Consider the following 21,357-nt stretch of genomic DNA (forward strand, 5'->3'; position numbering starts at 1 on the left):
TTCACATTGGATCATAATTTCTTTTTTCTAGTAAGACCTTTGATATTAGGGCAGAAATCGTATTCTTGATAATAATTTTTGTATTATTTTCCTGTAAAAATATCTAAAAATCTTTAAAACAAGATCAATTTGATTTATCTTGTTTTAGAAACAACACTGCATAAGATATTTAGGTTTTTCAGAGAATGTATTTTTAACATGTGTATTTTGTCTTACTGTACTGGCAGAGTTTTTATAGTCAAAACAAATGAACAAAATCTACCAGTGCTGAAGAAGTAATCCAAAGTATTTAGAATATGTTACTGACCTTGAGTAATCTAACGGAATAAGTTACAAAATACATTTTACAGCATGTATTCTGTAATCTGTAGTGGAATACATTTCAAGAGTAACCCTCACAACCCTGCATACAAGGCACAGCAGCCCCTCAGCACTAGAGCAGACGGGGAAAAAACATTGCCGTTTATCAAGCGCTGAAACTCTGCTTGTTGCAGAACAATCTGGAATAATGTTAAACATTGTAACAGTCCCCTCTTTGCAACCTGAACTTGTTCAGAACGTTAAATCTTTGTGACACCTGCGCTATAAAAAAAAATAAAAAAAATAAAAAAATAAAAACAGTCTAGACACAGTGCAACGACTGAAACAGAACGCAGGTGTCTGGGCATGCATTTTTGAAACCTGAAGCTCTTATTAACATGACACAGTCTCTAAAAATGTGCCAGTCTACGGAAGCTCTGAACCGCAAGGTGGAAAAAAAATAACGGTGACAAAAAAAAAAAATAAAAAAAAAAAAAATAAAATAAAATAGTGTCTCAGTTCCTTCCTGAGCCTAAGTCTTACATTTTTTTCAGCATTAAAAGCATAAGAATACATGTTTACTGATAGTGGCACCTGGTGGCCAAGGTTGGTACCGCATGCATTTTTTTTTTGAAGAGAGAAAAAAAAAAAATTTGAAGAAAGAAAAAAAAAATTTTTGAAGAGAGAAAATACATTTTTGGAAAAGAAAAAAAAAACATTTTGAAAAGAGAAAAAAACATTTTTTGAAGAGAGAAAAAAATATTTTTTGAAGAGAGGAAAAAATATTTTTTGAAGAGAGAAAAAAAGATTTTAGGAGGAGAGAAAAAAATGTAGGAAGAGAGAGAAAAAAATTAGGAACAGAGAAAAAAATGTAAGACTTAGGCTCAGGAAGGAACTGAAACACTATTCTTTTTTATTTATTTATTTATTTATTTATTCACTCTTATTTTTTATTTTTGTTATTTTTTTTTTTTCACCTTGCGGTTGAGCTTCCGTACCAGTCCTCCGTGAGACACTGAAGAAACAGCGCGTATCTATCTATATATATATATATATTTATTTATTTATTTTTTTTTTTTTTTCCATAAATTACAAACCCGAACCCTACTTAAAAAACTCACCTGTCCCGACCCCAGTGGCTTCTAACGTGCTTGCGTGGTGGTTAAAACCACTACTGTTTCTAGTAAAAAATGAACATGTTTGAAATCAACCTTGACTTCATGAGGTTACAGCAACAAAACAACAATAAACAGGTTACCATTTTTTACAGTACAACTAGACACCATGTACAGTGAGATCACTGTGAACCTTCAACTCACATACACCTACACATTTAACAACTCACACATACATGAACGCATGTGACTGCACAAAAACATGTTGTCCCTTAAGGTTTTAATGGCTATTGTGGAATAAATAAATAAGGTTGAAATAAGTTTATCATAGACATTTTGTATATTAAATGACAATATTTATTAATACAGTACTATTAATATGTAAACATTTGTTGTGAAACAGCTGTCTACAGTATTAATTCAGGCTCAATCAGATGCCATATTGTATATTAAGTATATTACACACAAAAAAAAAAAACATTTTAGCCTATTTTTTAGATTTACGCATTTAAATTTCATAACAAAATTCCGTCATCTAAATGGTGTAATTTGTAGCTAAATTAAATGATTTAATTTAATATAATATTTAAATTAAACTTTAAATATGTAGTTTTTATTTTTTTTTAATTTAATTTTGTTAAAGATTACTCAGTTCAGTTTGATGGGATTTTGAATTTAAATTAAAATGCGTAAATCTTAAAATGATTTATTGAGTGTAAAGAAAAATAGTCTTTATTGGAATTTAGTATATGGTTGGTGTCAATTTTCAGAGGAAGACTTGCAGAATATTCCAGTTCTATCAAATTCCAAAGACATTTGCATTGGATCATGTGACACTCCTTTAAGGGCATAAATTAACAAAGAGTTCATGTTACATAATGATGTGACTCTGAGATAAGGTACAGGAGAACATGGTCAATTTAAATTTAGAGCCAAATATACATTTAAAAGAACACATAGGCATACAGTGATTTAGCATGCTGTTCATTGCATAAATTAAATTACTTAAAGAGATACAGTAGTTCACCCAAAAATGACAATTTAGCACAAAAGATAATCTCAGTCACTATTTACTTTCATTGCATCTTTTTTCCATACATTCATAGATGCATGGTGACTGAGGCTAACATTCTGCCTAACATCTCCTTTTGTGTTCCATGGAAGAAAGTCATACAGGTTTAAAACAAGATGAGGGTGCGCAAATGATGAATTTAAATTTTTCATACTAATTGATGACTAAAATCTAAATTTGCACGCACTTATTTTATTGTGATTCTCTACACATTTGTAGGCAAAAGGTTAATGCTTGCAATCGTGCTGAATCATCTGGCTGCAATTGTCGTTCAAAGCAGATAAATATCCAGGTCTTATTTCACTGTCAAAATAAAGAACAAATATTAGAGTGGTGCATGTGTGTATGTGCAATACAGGGAGATTTTACTGAATAGATTTAAATGGTGCTTACCAGTCTTTGACTCCAGGATGTTCTGCATCATCTTACCAAGAACAGATTCAACATGCCCCTTTTTAACCGTAAGTTTCAACCCTATTTCAACATGCTGGTCCTTCACACAGAAACACAACCAGTCAGCTATGCAACATGTACCAATCAATATACTTTGTTGGTCCTGGAACAACATTGCTATCAAACAATCAAATCCATAACCCTCAGCCCGACCCTTAACTAATCCCTAAACAGTGTTGGAAAGATAACTTGTCAAATGTAATCTGGTACTAAAAACAAATTACACAACTACTGTAAAAATGTAGTCAGAAATATCATCTTTTAGATGCACTTTTGGGGTAATCTAATCTGACTACTACTGTATTACTCATAGCATGTTTTGATAAATCTAACCATTAATTTAAATGTATGATGTTACAGTAAATTCACAGTGCAAATTATGGTTACTCCAGTGATGCTTGTGCATCAGAATTAGACCCTGGAAATGTCCCGCCCCTTGACCCAGTAGTGTGGTAAGATGGCCCCTTTTCATATTTTTTAATTTTGTGCTATGACAACAAAATTAGCAAATGTTTCTATTTATTTCCCTTGATAATATGTTGGATGATGCATATTCATGCTGTACATGCTAAATCTTTATCTATATATGTTACAATTTAAAAGTAAATAAACATTGTTCTTAAGGGGGGTATCTTACCCCATCTTACCCTACTTGTTGGCTACTTTTCCTTCAATATGTGGTCCAACACATCCATTAAAATAATTGACTTCTGTAAAGAAATGTATATTTGTGCCTCCCACTCACCTCTGACTCTCCAACATCCTCTTCTGGAGTCATCTCATCAATCAAACCTCCCGCTGCCCGTGGATCAACATCCTTCCTTCCTTCCTTTTCCTTTTCAAGATGATGCCAAAAGTTAATTTTATATAATGAAAAGCAAAGCAAGACACAAAAGAGCATATGCAACTCTCTCAACATTACAGTTAAAAACTTTGAATCTGGTCATACAGTGTGTGGCAAAGAGTTCTACTGCAGGTAAATTAATATTTGTCAGGATGGACTGTGGTTCTCTCACCCTGAGCTCTCTCATTTCTTTGGGGCTGAAGAATGCAATGTGTGCCTCTGCATACTCAACCAGCAGGGCAACAAAACACACCAACACCAGACCTGTCAATGCACCTCGCATCATTACAATGGACTGGGGAGAAAAACACATACACTGACAAATCAGCAAGTAGACACAACACGGGAGCATTAGTGCAATGTTAACTTGATAAGTGTTTAATGAATGTAAGTATTTTGTAAGTATAACACATCAAACCTTTTTCTTCACTCAAAACACAGAAAAACTGAGAGAAACAAATAGGCTGAGATTTTACCTTGGTTAAGCATGCAGGTCGTGTCCGTGGCAGAGTGTTTATGTTTCTGTTTGTGGTCAGGGAGCAGTCAAGCTTAATAGGAACTCTGGGATCTCGTTGATGTCTCATTTACTATCTCTGACGTATGTTTCCATAAACTCTTCCACCCTGACCATGCAGACAAGAGATACAACAAGGACTTGACATAACTTGGTTGTAGGCATTCTAGACTTGTATATAGGTTTTATGGAATACTCTAAAATGCAGCATTTAAAAATATCAAGCACATAATTATCATGTAACTATTAAGGCATATGAATTAAATAAATGTAAGTGTGTGTGTCCTCTTGTTTCTAAGAATTCCACTTTTCCATCTGATGTGGATATACAGTCATAAATGCAATTCTCTCTTATAGATATTAAGTCAACACTGGTATTTACTGCTTTGGGTGGTAAATTACGGCACATTTCTCTGATAATTGTTGGCGGGATGGGTGTGCAACCAGTGCTTTTTCCTGTCATAACACTTAAAAGGTTTTCTGTATCAGATTTGTATTGCCAGTTTGTCCCTCCCAAAACACTCACGATAGCATTAACAAGACAGAGAGAGCAGTCTTTCTTGGAAAATGCAACTTCTAGTGCTGGGAATTTTTAGATCAGAGAACTTTGAAAAGACATACCTATTGAGAGCAATAGAAAAGCAGAAGATTTCTTGGTTAAGTACTTTCAGCATGTAGAGTAGTGGATATTCATAATTCAGAATATAGTTGTTCTAACTGATGTGATTGTTTTGTATTCTTCTATATCTGTAAAAATGCTTCTGTATTTTTCTTGTATATTCCATTTTTTGTGTGTGTACATTTTATGTGTGTACAACTCTGTGAATTGTTAAACAATGGTTCTCAAGCCACCTGTTCTAAGGGTCGAGGACAGCAGGTAAAAACATATTATACACCGATAAGCAACAACATTAAAACCACCTGCCTAATATTGTGTAGGTCCCCCTTGTGCCGCCAAAACAGCACCAACCTGCATCTCAGAATAGCATTCTGAGATGTTATTTTTCTCACCAAAATTGTACAGAGTGGTTATCTGAGTTACTGTAGACTTTGTCAGTTCGAACCAGTCTGGCCATTCTCCATTGACCTCTCTCTTCAACAAGGCGTTTCCTTTGCAGAACTGCCACTCACTTGATGTTTTTTGTTTTTGGCACCATTCGGAGTAAATTCTAGAGACTGTTGTGCGTGAAAATCCCAGGAGATCAGCAGTTACAGAATTACTCAAACCAGCCTGTCTGGCACCAACAATCATCCATATGATTATCTAATCAGCCAATCGTGTGGCAGCAGTGCAGTGCATAAAATCATGCAGATACGGGTCAGGAGCTTCAGTTAATGTTCACATCAACCATCAGAATGGGGAAAAAATGTGATCTCAGTGATTTGGACTGTGGCATGATTGTTGGTGCCAGATGGGATGGTTTGAGTATTTCTGTAACTGCCGATCTCCTGGTCTCCGTCTAACCAGTAGACGACCAGGTGGAGGATCGGTGATGACCTGAACCAAATTGAAAACCTCTGGAATGTGATCAAGCTTTTGTGATCAAACAAAGCCGAGTTACTAGAATTTTTGCACAAGGAGAGGCATAAAGTCACCCAACAGCAATGTAAAAGACTGGTAAAGAGCATGCCAAGATGCATGAAAGCTGTGATTGGAAATCAGGGTTAGTCCACTAAATACTGATTTCTGAACACTTCCGAAGTTCAAACATTAGTACTGTGTTGTTTAAAATTGAACATGAACTTGTTTTCTTTGCATTATTTTAAGTCTGAAAACACTGCATCTTTTTTATTTATTTTTTATTTTGACCAGTTGTCATTTTCTGCAAATAAATGCTCTAAATTACAATATTTTTATTTTGAATTTGGGAGAAATTTTGTCAGTACTTTATAGAACAAAACAAAATTTTTCATTTTACTCAAACATATGAGTAAAATGTTAATTTTTTCCATAGCTGTATATTAATATTGGGCAGAAATGCTTTGTAATTTTTGTTATGTCATTTATATCATACAAAATAGGAATAGTCTACTATACCTGCTGTCACAATGAAGGATGACAGCATTTTGTTGTGCATTTATTATTTCGGACATTTATTTAACCTTAGAATATTTTATTGCTGAATGAACATTTCAAGTTCAGTTTCACATTTCAAGACTTCAAATGATCTTACTCAGAATACAAGACTTGTAATGAAAGAGACCATGCTAACAACGTTTATACATACCATTATTTTATAAAAACGAACTAACAACACTGAAAATTCATCTGTTTGCCATTCGTTACTCTGGAAGTTTAGCGATCGGCTGCTGTCACTGTTTGGACGCTTATGATTGGTGGGTGCCAGTAGCAGGTTCCTCCTACTCTTTCGACAGACATTGGCAGGCACTTCCTGCTGTCAGCTGCCGTTTCTTCGCTGAACTCCATCTCAAGCGCAACTTCTGAAATCTCGCGATAAAATATGCGCAGAATCTTGTGGGGTTCCCGCACATGGGCGCGTGCGTGGTCTTTCTTGTTCTTGGGAGTTCGGAGGAACGCTACGGTCCCTCGTGCGTGGCGCACCTAAACAGTAAATATGGTAAAACATGCAGCATTCCTATATTTATTCTTTAGAAAGTAAAATATAACTGTTTTAGAGACACTTTCCCCCCAAAAGTTTCCAGTCGCGTCATATTTTAAATCCGGCTTTAAAATATGCATGATGGTAGTGGTATTTAGGAGATTTTGAATGTCTTGTTTTTTTTTTTAAAGTTATTAGTATGTGTTAAGATGGTGTATCCAATATTTTGAGCTCAAATTGCACAGTTAAAATACATGTGGTTTTATAGTATCCTGAAGGAGATGTTACGATGTGAATCCGGTAGCACAAGGCCTCAGTCTACCACTAAAGGGCCACCGAATATTTAATCTAATGGACTTTTTATTTATTTATTTATTTATTTTTATTTCACTCACCTCGTGTTTGTGTATTTGGGCCTCTGTTCTGGTTATGCCCGTAGTGCAATGCGATGTCGATAAGTTGTAAAGGTGAATTTGATCCACTGGTGAAGCACGTGGTGTTTTTCTGCTAACCCATGCTAATGAGTGTCCCGCGAGCTGCAACTCTAATAATGCAATAAAATGTAAACACGGGTAGTTTATTAACTACTGTTATCTGCGATATCGCTTACGCAACGTTATTATACTATTAAATATAGTCTATTAATGTTTCTAGATTAATGCTTATATGTACTATGAGGTGACACCATGTGCCCTATGCACATGCCAGTGTTGACCTATAGAAAACAGAATTTCTCAGAAGATTCAGTCGTTTTTATTCTGTTGGTTATTAATGTTATTAAATGGTTATTCAATGAAGAATGAAGCACTTGGGACTTTGTCCCATTTTGTTACAATTAGTGATGTTATGGTTCTAGTGCTAATCAATAATCCCACCTTTCTCTCTCAGGTGCTGTTACACGTGCTGTTTGAGCATGCAGCTGGATATGCGTTAATAGCTGTCAAAGAAGTTGAAGAGATTGGGATGCTTCTACCTCAGGTTTGTTTTTGTTTTTTTGATGGATTACAAAGCTTTTAGGAAGAAAATTTGTTCACTGCAGATTAAGTAGGTAGGAAGGTAGCGTGGCATAGTAAAGTAAGTTGAGGATGTTAAAACCCCATTAGGGTTGATTCATAAATCATCACCATAGTGCACTTGAAAGAATTGTTTACCCATAAATGCATTTTGTCATATACTCTCATTTCGATCATTTCAAACCTGTATGGGGTTCTTCTGTGGAACACAAAAGGAGATGTTAAGCAGAATGTCTGAGCTGCATTTTTACATTCAATAAAAATGAATACTACCAGGTCCGTAAAGGATGCGTTACGGTTTATAAAGCCCAAGTATAATTCAGTTTTGACGTGAATGCTACATTTGTGTACAGTCAAAGGCTTGCCTTTCAAAGTATATCCAGAACCCTTTTAATAGGGGAGCCTATGAGCTTAGCATAACCTGCCGGTCACAAAGGAATTCTATGGGCGGTAAACTGGCGATGAGACGAGGCTGTTTTTTTTTTTTTGAATGGATGTCTATGGAGGAGATGCTTCAGTGTGCTGAATAAACTGCTTTTGTGAGGAAACAGCCCATCACTTAATGAATTGACCACCTGTCCGCTAATCTTCAACATGTGTTTTTTTTTTTTTTTTTAAAGCCTTTTGGAATGACCTATGTGTGGCGTTTACTACGACAAAATTGCGGTTTTATAAGGGAAGATGCGGACAATTTTGCGACAGGTAGGTGTCAGTTTATTGCTCTCCCCATTCATTTGTATGGAATCCGCAAATGGTGACTTAAGTGTTAACACGCTGGTTGACCATTACGCTCTCTCCTATGATAGAACCGCAGAGGTTCTCATCTCCGTAATTAAAAGAATCTCTGGAATGCCTTATTTGACTTTGCGTGTATAGACAGGCGTTAGATGCATGCGCTCTACGACTGCTATGAGATGCTGGACTATTAATCTTCAGGAGTTTATACTCAAAGATGTCTTTTATTGTCCTTCAGACTTGAGATATACTAATGCAGGTATTTCCTGACCTCACTAACGCATTCTTGACATGCACATCCTTTGTCTAGCGGCGATTAGCTACATTATCTTCTAGCTCTGCTTCGTGACAGCAAGGGCTCAATGGTGAGTGTTGCCACCTTGTGGACCCACTTATTAGTGCAAATAATTACGTGCTCGTACTGCGCTTTCAGTGTACGCGTGGTTAAAATCGAGCAGCGCTTGATCAGTGCTCGAACACTCTGCTGATGATGAAATTTGTGTCACATGTCCTGTACACAGGCGCCTAGTGTTCACTTCTGACCGAAGTATATTTTGGGCTTAAGATGCTTTAATGGTGCTGTTTTGTCCATTTTGGAGATTGGCAGCCCCTGCACTCATTGACATGGCTTGTATGGACAAGTACAGCTATGGCATTCATCTATATTTGTGTTCCATGGAGGAAAGTCAAACAGGTTTTGAAATTAACCTTAATTACTAGGGTAACAGAATTTTCTTTTTTGCATTGACTATCCCTTTAACCTCTGGGTAATTCTTCCTGTATGTTTACTGTAAATTGCCTTAGATAAAATCATCAGTTAAGTGTTAAAGGTAGTAATGCTCTTTGGTTATTTCTAGGTCGAGGAGAGCGTCCTAAATGTTGGAAAGTTCAGCACAGTGGTCAGACTGAGTGCTTTCTTCCCCTTTAAATCCGCCCAGGGTGCACTGGAAAATATCAATGCCATTTCAGAAGGTACAAATTATTTATTTTTTTATCATTTAAAACTGCTTGTCAGATGAAATGATGTATTCATAATCTGTCAATCCACTGAGTTATTGTGATGACATCATACCAATAAACTGATCATCTGAGAAATGGTTCAGTTGATAATGTTGCTGTGCAAATTGACGTGCAATTGCTGACATCCCGTTCCAAATGTTATCTCGGCAGGAGTTGTCCATGCTGATCTCAAGTTGTTCTTGGAAACCAACCTTCCGTCCGGGGGTAAAAAGAAGCCCATGTTGGGGGTGTCTGATGCCAAACTAGGAGCAGCACTCCAAGAAGAACTCGAGCTGTCCATTCAAACAGGAGGCGTAGTTGCTGAAATAATAAGAGGTGAGCAGAATTATATAATCTGCTTAATGTAAAAGAATACCAATTTAAATACATAGCATTACTTAATTTTGAAGAGCCTGCTGTCATTATGTCACTAGATCACCTGATTTCTGATGCATTATACTGAAAAGCCTGAACAGTCAGGCAAATAAACAAATGTGGTTTTGAGCATGATACTGCTTGTTGCTAATGCCTCCGCTTTTGAATGACAGGTGTGCGTCTGCACTTCCATTCTCTGGTCAAGGGCCTCACTGCACAGGCAGCGTCCAAAGCTCAACTGGGTTTGGGTCACAGCTACTCCAGAGCCAAGGTCAAGTTCAATGTTAACAGGGCCGACAACATGATCATCCAGTCCATCGCCCTCCTGGACCAACTAGACAAGGATATTAATACGTTCTCCATGCGTGTGCGGTAAGTTTATTTTCATGTGACTTCTTCAGACTAAATCCCAGGCTGGACTTTTCTAGATCTAAATGAACTTTCCTTTTCAGAATATGAACCTATTCTGTTAAAAAACATGAAATGAAAGTAAGGATGCACCGATACAGATTTTAATCCAAAAAAAAACCAATTGGCCGATACCGGTCTTTTGCTACTTACCTTATTTTGTCATCGGATTACTGTTTTGCTTGGGAATTGAGTTTTAAAAATGTTTAAAGAGGTACAAAAGCTTTTTATTCTAACAATAAATTTCCATTGAACACTGATTAGATCTGTTGAACAACACACGAAAGGCTGAAATTTTTTTGTTACTTTAAGATCATGTTAAAGCTAATAATGTTTACGTCTTTTGGCTAAGCTTTTAAAACGGAACGTATTTGAATGTTTATGGACTTGACCCATTCGTTTCCATTGTAAGTGCCTTACTGTAACTGTGGGTTTTGCTTGCTTTAAACCCTTGTATTGCACCTGGAAAATTACTTTGAAGACCTTGGATTAAAATGGTAAATCAGTTTTATTTGCCAGATGATAACTGTATGCCACTCTCTAAATTAAACATGTTGGTAATGAGGTCATGTGACACTCTTAAGATTGGTTGATGCAAACAAGCTGCCTCCTAATGCTTACCACAGACAGCGCCCCCTAATGCACTGGCTGTACAGAAACTGGAGGGACAGTAAAACCCTACCTTAGGAGTGCTCAGTCCATCAAACTGGACAGAATACCACCTGAGGGAGGTGACATCCCTTTAAAATGGAGTTTACCGGTTGCCCTGCTGTAGTTTCAGGTTTAAGTGGATGTTTTGCATTTCTAACTCTCCTCTCTTTGCATCTTTGCAGTGAATGGTATGGCTACCATTTCCCAGAGCTGATAAAGATAGTGAGTGAAAACAGCACGTACTGTAAGCTGGCCAGGTTGATCGGGAACAGGAAGGAACTGACCGAGGAAAGGCTGGAAGCCATTGAGGAGATCACCATGGACAGCGCCAAAGCTCAGGCCATTCTTGAGGCTTCCCGCAGCTCTATGGGTAAGACTGACTCGGTTGGGAGGGGAACTCGGTCTAGACCTGACTTAAATGTAATGATGTTATTAAAATCTGTCAATCCACTGAAACCATGTGATGACAGCATACTTCATTAACTGAACCTCTTAGTCACTCTTGTTCAAGACAGTTGAAGTGCTCCAGTGATTTTTCCTAAGTTTGTGTATAATTTTATTCCATAGGCATGGACATCTCTCCTATTGATCTAATCAACATTGAGAGCTTCTCCAGTCGTGTGGTGTCCCTCACCAATTACAGACAGGAGTTGCAAGAGTATCTGCGTTCTAAAATGGGCCAGGTGGCACCAAATCTGGCGGCTCTCATTGGCGATGTGGTATGTATTTGACCTTTCTTCATAGCTGAGATTGTTTATTTTTGTGTCTTCCCCTTTAAAATCAGGATTCCAGTGGTCATTGAAAACGTGGAAATATCAGGGAATTTGAATGATTTTCAGGCCTCTCACAGTCATAACAGTGAATACAGAAATTTCCATGATTTTAATGATTTGGCAGATCTGATGAAAGCTCACAAGAAATCAAAATTTTTACCCCAAACTCAAAAGAATATAGAAAATGAAAATAATGATCACAGCCACAAAGGCTTCATGACAAATGAGCCCCCTCCCCCATAAAATACATTAAATTGGTTGGAATTATGCAAATAAAGAAGAAAATGGTGAGGATGATTCATTACTTTAATCAGTTTTTTATTTCTTAAAAAGCAGCAATTTGGGGGAAATTGTGGAAACTGTTTCCACAGTTTTTTTTTAATGCTCCAAAAATAGGTTTTATTTTATGCATGGTATGATTTGCCCAAATGTACAGTTTCTAGTTAAGCTTAGTGCTCATTTCATCAGCTTCAAATTACTTTTTGCAGTCCATCTCTATAAATTGTTTTAAAAATCCTTAATCCATTAAGAAATTATGGTTATTAATTGGTCAAAAGGTGTGTAAACCCAGTGAAACAATATAGTTTGTCCGTTTTCTCAAATAGGTTGGTGCTCGTCTCATCTCTCATGCCGGCAGTCTGACCAACCTGGCCAAGTATCCAGCCTCCACAGTGCAGATCCTGGGTGCAGAGAAGGCCCTGTTCAGGTACTGGGGCTCCCCGTCCCTGCTGGGGTTTCTCACAGCTGCGGTGATGGCAGGGCAGGGGCGTAGCAGGAGCGGGTGATTGGGTGTCAGTGAACACACCTTAAAAATGATCCCACTCAAATCTCACATACCCCCCAGTCTGAGCAGCTGCTAAGGGTTTAGAGAGGTAGATACATTTGAAGATGTTCTGTTGAGACCGCAAAACACTACATTCTTATATTTGATCTTCAGTAGACCATTAATTTAATGTTAAATTCAATATAGCGAGTTGGGCAATATAGATAAAAAGATCCTTTTCAGCCTTTTGATATGCATGCTTTCCACAATGTTTTGGAGTAAATGAACACAACTATTTGAATGCAGCAATACCAGTTATATTTTGGGATAATAAAAAAAAAACCTTTAAAAAACAGCTATAACTTTCAAGCTACATGCACCAAACTCGGCACATACCTTTAGACTGTTCTGGAATAGTGTACAATGTCTTTGTTTTTCTAACTAAAAGAAATTGGGAAATTCCCATAGTTAATGGAACGTTCAAATGGGCCAACGGAATGCTCATTAATTCAAACTCCAGCAGACAAAAATTCCAATGTAAACAAACCCACAAAAGCCCTTTTGACCTGCTTTAAGTGGCTCTCTTTCTTTCTGACTATTTAACTAACAGGCTGTACTGTAATATCTGTATGTCCATCAAACGTAACACTTTTTATCACACAAGGCTTTGACAAGCCAACATCAAAGTAACATTGATGAATGTTACCCATCTAGTTATATATGGAATAGTACTGGTAACTTTAATAGTCAACTATTTTTATGTACATGTAGAGCTGCACAATTAATTGAAAAACTAATCACGATTACGGCTGCCACGACAATGTAATCGTGAAAACTGACGATTACAGTGTTCTAATTATGTCTGCTTCTGTTGCGTCAATGGTTTCTATTTACAACATGTTTTTGCAGCGGTTGATTATTCTAACAGACATGTCCGATGACCAATGAAACGGCAATGGCCAATCAGAGATGCTTTGATTAGTCCCCTGTCCTTATAGTAATAAAAACTGCATGCACTAGTTTAAAAAGTCTGATGCCTAGCTTGCTTTGTTTCACCTCTGTTTGCGGTGGCACACCAAAATTTATACTGAAGGAACATCACCTGACACTCAAAGAAGCTGTATAATTAAAGCGAAAAGCACTTTAGAATTATTTTGGATTCATTGCATGCTGTGCCACTCGTTTGCAACGTAGATGGTAAATACACTGCAAATGACCAACGCGACAAAATTAAAACACTTGATTTTGTGGATTAGATGGCTTAGTTTTTAATGAGAGCATTCATGAGAGCGCAGAACTCTGTGCGGAGCATCAGTGAGCTCGCACTAAACTGCAGGGCTTAAACAGTACCTGTGACGGAAGTCATTGTAATGGGAGAGTTTGTCACGTTGCTAGATATTCTGTGTACAATTAAAAAAAAAAAGAAATCTATAAGTTTAGTCATGTTAATAAGCAGGCCAATGTGAATTTGATTTGTATAAAACGGCAATAAATTAAACTGTTTTAAGCTGTTTTGAATCACCATCATCGTGTCTGCTCTAATAAGACCCATTTGCCCCGCAGCTGCTATTAGTAGATTTAAAATGTTCACGAATCACACAATCTGATCGCAAAATTGCAAATAGCCAGATATGATCTAACAATGATCTTACAAGAACAAGATCATCATCGTAGATCTAACAGGATGAATGGGCACCCGTCTCGCCACCATAGTGCTTACTGAACACAGTAAGTAACTTGGTCAGTTTAAATTAGCAGTTAATACATTTGAATATTAAATACGTCATGTTTGCTGCACGTGGACCAATAATTTAAGAAGTTAAGACACATTGCATGTCTGATAGTTTTTGATTTTATACCACCTTTGTCAGACTTTAGCGGTGTGTTAAACGTGGGGATGTGTATTTTTCAACCTGTTACATGTCACACAGGCATACTGAATGAAGTAAAAACTGGTTTTGTCAATAGTTCAGAAAGAACCTACATATATTTCTTCTATACCACATATATCCCTTTAAAATAACTTTCATTAGGCCTAACGTTAACAAACATTATTACAATATTTAATGCTTAAAAGGAACTGGAGTGCTGCTCATTTCCACCCTTGAAGTCTGCTACTCTGAAGAATCACGCAGTTGCCTACTTTGTGACATCACTGTAATTTAATCTTTTAATCGACATTAATAATCATGATTACAGGGGGCCTGGGTAGCTCAGCGAGTATTGATGCAGACTACCACCCCTGGAGTCGTGAGTTCGAATCCAGGGCGTGCTGAGTGACTCCAGCAAGGTCTCCTAAGCAACCAAATTGGCCCAGTTGCTAGGGATGGTAGAGTCACATGGGGTAACCTCCTTGTGGTCGCGATTAGTGGTTCTCGCTCTCAATGGGGCACGTGGTAAGTTGTGTGTGGATCATGGAGAGTAGCATGAGCCTCCACATGCGGAGTCTTCCGCGGTGTCATGCACAACAAGCCACGTGATAAGATGCACGGATTGACGTCTCGGAAGCGGAGGCAACTGAGACTTGTCCTCCGCCACCCGGATTGAGGTGAGTAACCGCACCACCACGAGGACCTACTAAGTAGTGGGAATTGGGCATTCCAAATTGTGGAGAAAATCATGATTACACTATCAAGGGCAGTAATCGACAATTATGGTTTTGTCGTAATCGTTTAGCTCTATGTACGTGCCCTTTTCCCTACGTAGTTTAAATCAGAGGCGCTATTAAAACATCTAACTTAATGGCCTTGTTCTCACATTTTGCGACATGTTGAATCGCCAGTACTTTAGGAAATAAAATGGTATAATAACTTAATCAAAATCAATCGCAACATTCAAGATTTAATTTTATCATATCATATAATGTAAATATTCAATATTGCCCAGCCTTAGTGTGTAAAAGGTTTCTTAGATTTTGAGTAAAAAAATGGGGTATAAACCCTCAAAGCGTTGTGTAGATGGATTTTTGTTCTCCACTCTAAATCAGGGCACTGAAGACCAGAGGAAACACACCAAAGTATGGTCTCATTTTCCACTCAACATTCATCGGGCGTGCAGCCGCCAAGAACAAGGGCCGCATCTCCCGTTACCTGGCCAACAAGTGCACTATTGCATCACGCATTGACTGCTTCTCTGGTGAGTGTTGGAGTGAGAATACTGTTATCCCACTTATCTCTCTTGCAGTGATGCTTTTATTTTTCATCAACAGGATATATTTATCCTGAGCAGAACTCTTGGTTTAACACTGTTGTTTTACAGTAGTACTTGTTTCCTTGATGCTTACATTTCTTTTCCACAGAGTTGCCCACCTGCGTGTTTGGTGACAAACTGCGTGACCAGGTTGAAGAACGTTTGGCCTTCTATGAGACTGGCGAGGCTCCGCGGAAGAACTTGGATGTCATGAAAGAGGCTGTTGCACAGGTGAGTGCTGGAACCTTCTTCTAAACAGGGAATGTTGTGTATACAAGCAGAAAAACAAAGTTTGTAGATTCATAAGCTCTGTTTCAAACCATAGTGAAAGGTCAGCATTGCTGCATTTCTCAATATGAACCGTTTGTCCCAATATTTGTTTAACATATTTGTGCTTAAAAGTACCAGGTTGTTAGTTTAGCAACATGCTACTAAGCTTGTTTGCATGGACACCAGAAAGCCGTTTATTGCGAGAGAGCTGCTTAAGGCTGGAAAGCGGCGTTCCCATTTACGTGCACTGTTTGCAGCTTTCTGCGGATTACTTTTAAAAAAAATATATATATATATGTATTGCTCCATCCTATGATGTTAGTTATTCTGTCTGTTCTACACACATTCACACTCTTCAAAAACCTCTAAGAATGCAGATTAAAGGCCTTGATATACTTCATATGAAATCGAAGAACGAACGGGTGTGACATCATTTAGAACAAAATCTGGCCCAAAAGATGTTTGAGGTCGTTTCAGTGGTTGTAACAGCTCGCTGGGGCAAACGTTTAGGAAAACTTCTGACTGGCTGCTAAACACCTTGTTGTCATTGGTCCATGTCATCGGTAGGTGTGACCAAGAGCTCCACCTACCTTGAGGCTGACAGCTAATTCTGTTTACGTTCTTCAGTCAGTCAAAATAAGTCAACATGAACACATCGGCATGTAGAGTTATTAGCGAGCTGGTACAAAATGACCTACATCTGTACAATTATTCACGTAGAGACATTATACAAGAACATGTTATGCAATTTTGTTTTTTGATTTAGTCTGCAAAAGGAATAAAATATACTCAAGTGCTCATTCATTTATGTGCCATCTGCAGCGAAAGCCATTCACACATCTGCCCAAAGATATGCTTCTCTTATCATTCGTTTCTGTTTTTTTCCCCATTAACACTCTTCTATACACCTACTTTGCAGTAGTATCATAAATTACAATAACGGTGTAATCGGCACATATTATGGCCTCGTATAGCGTGTTAGTAGCTCAATATTTCCATGTATTCAGAATCTAAACGTGACAAAACATTTCTACTGCATTTATATATTACTTTAAATCATCGTCGAGTGGTTAAAACAGTTTTTTTTCACTGACCCCATATGAGTAGAATTCACAAGGCATAAAGTCATTAACACATTTTATCACATTAGTTAGGTTATTCTGAGCGTCCTCATTTAAATGTACCTCTAAACGTTGTCCCACAGCGGTGTGGTGGATGTCTGAATGTTCGCAAACAGTGTACCATTGCTTGGCTTTCAAAATGTTTACCCTTGAACGAAAAACAAGAATTTCTATGGAAGTATATCAAGCCATAAGCGTTTTCCTGGCCACATAAGCTGCGTTCTCAAGAAGAAACCTGGCTTGCTTAAACCGCTTTCTCAAATTTCTTAAACGGTGTAAGGAAAGCACCATTCTCATTTGTGACGTTTCAGAATACCACTTTCTGCATAAACCCTGGATATAAACCGTCTTCCGTTTCTTTTTTATGTGCATGCAAACGTGGTCATTGTGTATGTCAGCTACTGGAATCGATTGAATATTATCATTCTCTTGAAATTTGGATTAATATAATTGTTATTATACTTTCAGCTCTAACACATTTTTATCATGCTTTAATTCTGTTTGGGCCCACTTATGAGTTTCCATTTTGATTAGGATGCTGCCTTAGGTAGCTGCCTATGCAGACAGCAAGGCAACTTGCTCAAGTTTGGAACAGAGCCATAGTATCTTTAGAGGGCTGTGAGTGATGACTACTCTTCCCTGACTCCTACATGGAGGCAAAAACTGATTTAATGAGCCTGACACAGCACTGTCCTATAGTTCAAATCTTACCAGGCTTGTAAAAAATGCAAATGTGTAACTTGAATGTTTGTCTCACAGGCTAATGAGGTGGCATCCGAAATCAAGCGGAAGCTTGAGAAGAAGGAAAAGAAGAAAAAGAAGCGGGAAAAGAGGAAACTAGAGGCTCTTTCCACAGCAGAAGGAGAGGAAGTAGAAGCCGAGAAGGCCAAATCCAATCGAGAAGCTGAGGTAATGTTCTGTGTCTTAAAGCAAATGTAGCATCGCTATACTGGAGGCTGGACCTTCTCGTGGACCCGTCTCGTTTCTGTCATGCTAGAGTAAAATCTTCTCCGAACCATTGACAGGCCTTACACCGTGGGTTTGATCACTGAAGTGAGCAGGACAAAAGATTCTCAGAGTTTAATGAAATTGATCATTGTTGTCATTTACTTGCACTCATTGTTTTTCCAAACCTGTTTGACTTGCTTCACAAAGATTCAGAACACTTTAAAAGTTGCCCATATGACTCGTGTACCATATTTTGGAGCTTTCATTTTAAGTCATAAAGGTTTGGAGTGACTTGAGTGGGTAAATGACAAATTTGGGTGAACTCTTTTATTTTGACATTTGTGTGTTATTGACTCTCGGTCCACCTTCAGGAGAACGGAGATGCAGAGGTGACTGCTAAGAAGAAAAAGAAAAAGCAAGCAGTGGAGGAACCTGAGGTAAAAGAGGAAGAGGTCACAACAAACGGTGTGGAAGAGGCCACGCCTGCCAAGAAGAAAAAGAAGAGGAAGATTGAAGCTGTGGAAGCGGAGCCTGAAGAGGAGGTGGTGACGGAGATGTCACAAGCCGATCAGACTGAAAAGAAAAAAAAGAAAAAGAAAAAGAAGGCTGAGGAGGGGGATGAATAAATTAATTCCTCCTGACAGGACTTTTTCAGTATTGTAAAGCTTCTTTTTTAGTTTTTTCATTTAAGCGTTGGAGACTCTGTATGGTCAAACATTTTTGAAGATGTTTGTGAGCCAAGCGCAAGAAAAGTGATACATTGACTGTTGTCAAACATGTTTGTTTCTTTTATACAAACTTGCTCTTTTTCCTGTGAATCTCAAAGCACCTTTATCTGGAACGAGTGGTTTATCTCTGTGCCTTGAGTACTAATAAAATAGCAATCTTTTGGCGTCGGTCAAAAGACTGTGTTATGTGAAGCTTGACATCCAAAACTCATATTTCCACCTCAAAGATTAAATGATGCCTTAAAGCAGCGGACACCAATTAGCGGATCGCGGTCCGATTCCTGACCCCGGTTTGGTTCCATCTGGACTGCGAGATAATGACAACGGTTGTCCTATCTTAACTTTTCTACAGTTTTAGTGAGCACTGCATCAAAACAACAGAGCTATACAGACCACAAGCACTCCGGGGCGATCAGCGCTATATCATTTCTCAAGCACCGAACACACTTCATTCCTGCTCCGTGCGTGTTGCCTCTCTCGCTCGCGATATACATGAGGCGTCGTATAAAGCCTGATTAGGCTACGTAGAGTTCCAGGCGCGGTTATTTTAACAACAGCAGTGGAGACACGGTGAACTGCAATATAGATGGAGACTGGCATCTTTCACTAAAACACTACAGAAAATGAGAATATAGCAAAGTGAAAATATCTTCATCTGTCTGATAAATGACTTGGACGGTTCAGCTAAAGCAGGTTTGTGACGGGGACAAGTTCACGTGTCACTGTCACCTTTTTTCTGTCTAAATTTAGCTTTATTAATCAGCATGTTACGTGCCTTTCATGACAAAGTTTGTTTTAATTTTGTGAAAATTAATCAGATGTCATCATCTCTGATTATTAGTTATAATTCATAGAGATAATTGGTAACTAATAAGTACTAGCCTGGCTAGTAGAGTTCTTTGCTTCTGATGAGAACGTTCCTATTATTTCATAGTCGGCCCATTTATACTTAAGCAAACAGTATTTTTAAGATGTTTATTGTTATTAGATTATCACTTTAGGAAAATATAAAAATGGTCCATTCAGACTTTTACATTTTCAAAATGTTGTCTATGGGGTTACCCCTGAACCCCCATACAGTAACCTATATTTAGTCAAAAGTACTCCCATACATAGTATGGTATCTGAATGTAAAAATAAATATTCAGAATGTGAAAATATTCAAAAACAAGAACTGGTCTGCTGTCAACCAGCTTGAATTGTTTTTTTTTTTTATCTTGTAATATTAATATCCAACTGCCCTTGACTAATGAACTCCCTGAAATATATTAGCCTAATCTTTTGGTTGAAAAGATCCCTCAAACACCACTGCTTTGGCATTGCATCTTGGCAATTTAAACAATTTAACAGCTCAAATAATTAGTTTTAAAAGAATGAAGTGCTTTTATAAAATTATAAGCTTCAAATTTTGGCCTTTAAACCCTCCAAAAATTGGCCACATTTACGTTCATTGCAAGTTTCTCACTGTAGTTACAGTGAGGCACCTACAATGGATGTGAATGTGGCCAAGATTTTTTCTTTTTTAATAAAGAAAAGCAGTGATGAGTTGAAATAATGTTTTGTGGTGATCAACATTATAGCACATTCTGTTGATTGAGCCTAACTTCTATTGAGCCTGAAATGTACCTTTAAAAGTCTTAGTTTTGAGGTGCTATAACGTATGGTAGAGTTTCTGGTTAATTGCAGTCATTACAGATATTGTTTTACTTAACCGCTGTAGATATTCAAAATTAAAATCTTGCCAGTTCTATGAATGTGTAACATCTGAAATAATGCATGTGGTGGTGTTGTCAAGCTGATTTTGTAATTACTGCCACTGTTGTATTCTAATAATTTTAGGCTATGCTTATTGTGTGGCCTTTTAAAATATTCTGTAGAGCATGCGATGTTTGTCATGTTGAAATTACTGTAATTACAAGATTATGACTGGAGCTGTTCACATACTCTAAAATATTTGTTTATAATCAAAGCTAAATGCCAAACTGAGTCCATGTCCGACATTGCTGTTTTCTTATTAAATTTAAGAAATCATTTAAAACATGAATGGAAACTGGACCCAACCATTTGTTAAATTAGCTGGTGAAGATTGTCATTTTATTGATTTATTTTTTGTTTTACATATCACAATGGTCAAGTCAAGAGTATTCATAATACACAGTTTCCAACTTCCTTAATGTTAAGGAATTTTTAAATAGTGATTTCCAAGTCTGGAAAAATCTTAAATGCTCAGTTTTAAAATACTTAACCTCTATACGTCACTGTACATTAATCAAGTAATGGTAGTTCATTAGTCAAAAGTTGTGGGAACTCTGTTTTTAATTTATCAAGTTTTACAAATGATGTAAACAATACATAGATTAGGATCTTGTAGTAGGGTAATTCTGACAAAACAATTATGCTTAAGCTGACAACGTGTAAGGATGTGGATGCTTTTAAATGTGTTTGACCTTTATAGGACTAAGGTCAAAACCATTTAAGCATAAACTGATGGACAAGTGTAGATTTTTGCCAATTAACCTATGTAA

The 21,357-nt window shown here is 37.4% G+C and overlaps 2 protein-coding genes and 1 non-coding gene across 3 annotated transcripts; 2 read left to right on the forward strand and 1 right to left on the reverse strand.

Annotated features, from left to right (window-relative positions):
* Positions 1–1,631: 1,631 nt before the first annotated feature.
* Positions 1,632–7,439, reverse strand: mlnl (motilin-like). The gene is made up of 6 exons (XM_051680294.1): positions 7,255–7,439; positions 4,261–4,407; positions 3,957–4,079; positions 3,686–3,775; positions 2,881–2,980; positions 1,632–2,790 (listed from the first exon to the last, which is right to left on the reverse strand). The coding sequence occupies exons 2-6, from the start codon at positions 4,366–4,368 to the stop codon at positions 2,783–2,785; spliced, it is 429 nt and encodes a 142-aa protein (XP_051536254.1). The 5' UTR covers positions 4,369–4,407; positions 7,255–7,439; the 3' UTR covers positions 1,632–2,782.
* Positions 6,717–20,876, forward strand: nop56 (NOP56 ribonucleoprotein homolog). The gene is made up of 12 exons (XM_051680293.1): positions 6,717–6,877; positions 7,748–7,837; positions 9,465–9,579; positions 9,778–9,942; positions 10,155–10,353; positions 11,223–11,410; positions 11,608–11,759; positions 12,419–12,519; positions 15,563–15,711; positions 15,875–15,996; positions 17,916–18,065; positions 18,476–20,876. The coding sequence occupies exons 1-12, from the start codon at positions 6,875–6,877 to the stop codon at positions 18,728–18,730; spliced, it is 1,689 nt and encodes a 562-aa protein (XP_051536253.1). The 5' UTR covers positions 6,717–6,874; the 3' UTR covers positions 18,731–20,876.
* Positions 17,774–17,840, forward strand: LOC127431380 (small nucleolar RNA SNORD57). Its single transcript, XR_007895584.1, has one exon. It is a non-coding gene; the product is annotated as a small nucleolar RNA SNORD57 (small nucleolar RNA).
* Positions 20,877–21,357: the final 481 nt, after the last annotated feature.

Source organism: Myxocyprinus asiaticus, chromosome 40 (genome assembly GCF_019703515.2).
Source record: "Myxocyprinus asiaticus isolate MX2 ecotype Aquarium Trade chromosome 40, UBuf_Myxa_2, whole genome shotgun sequence".
Classification (NCBI taxonomy): Eukaryota; Metazoa; Chordata; class Actinopteri; order Cypriniformes; family Catostomidae; genus Myxocyprinus; species Myxocyprinus asiaticus.

Bases quoted from the DNA above. Each gene is read 5' to 3' on its own strand.
- nop56 (XM_051680293.1), top strand. The intron at 9,943-10,154 runs GTGAGCAGAATT...TTTGAATGACAG, and splicing joins AGTTGCTGAAATAATAAGAG to GTGTGCGTCTGCACTTCCAT. The intron at 11,411-11,607 runs GTAAGACTGACT...TTTATTCCATAG, and splicing joins GGCTTCCCGCAGCTCTATGG to GCATGGACATCTCTCCTATT.
- mlnl (XM_051680294.1), bottom strand. From the start codon at position 4,368: ATGAGACATCAACGAGATCCCAGAGTTCCTATTAAGCTTGACTGCTCC. The intron at 4,080-4,260 runs GTAAAATCTCAG...TTTTCTCCCCAG, and splicing joins GACCTGCATGCTTAACCAAG to TCCATTGTAATGATGCGAGG. The intron at 3,776-3,956 runs GTGAGAGAACCA...CATCTTGAAAAG, and splicing joins AAGAAATGAGAGAGCTCAGG to GAAAAGGAAGGAAGGAAGGA.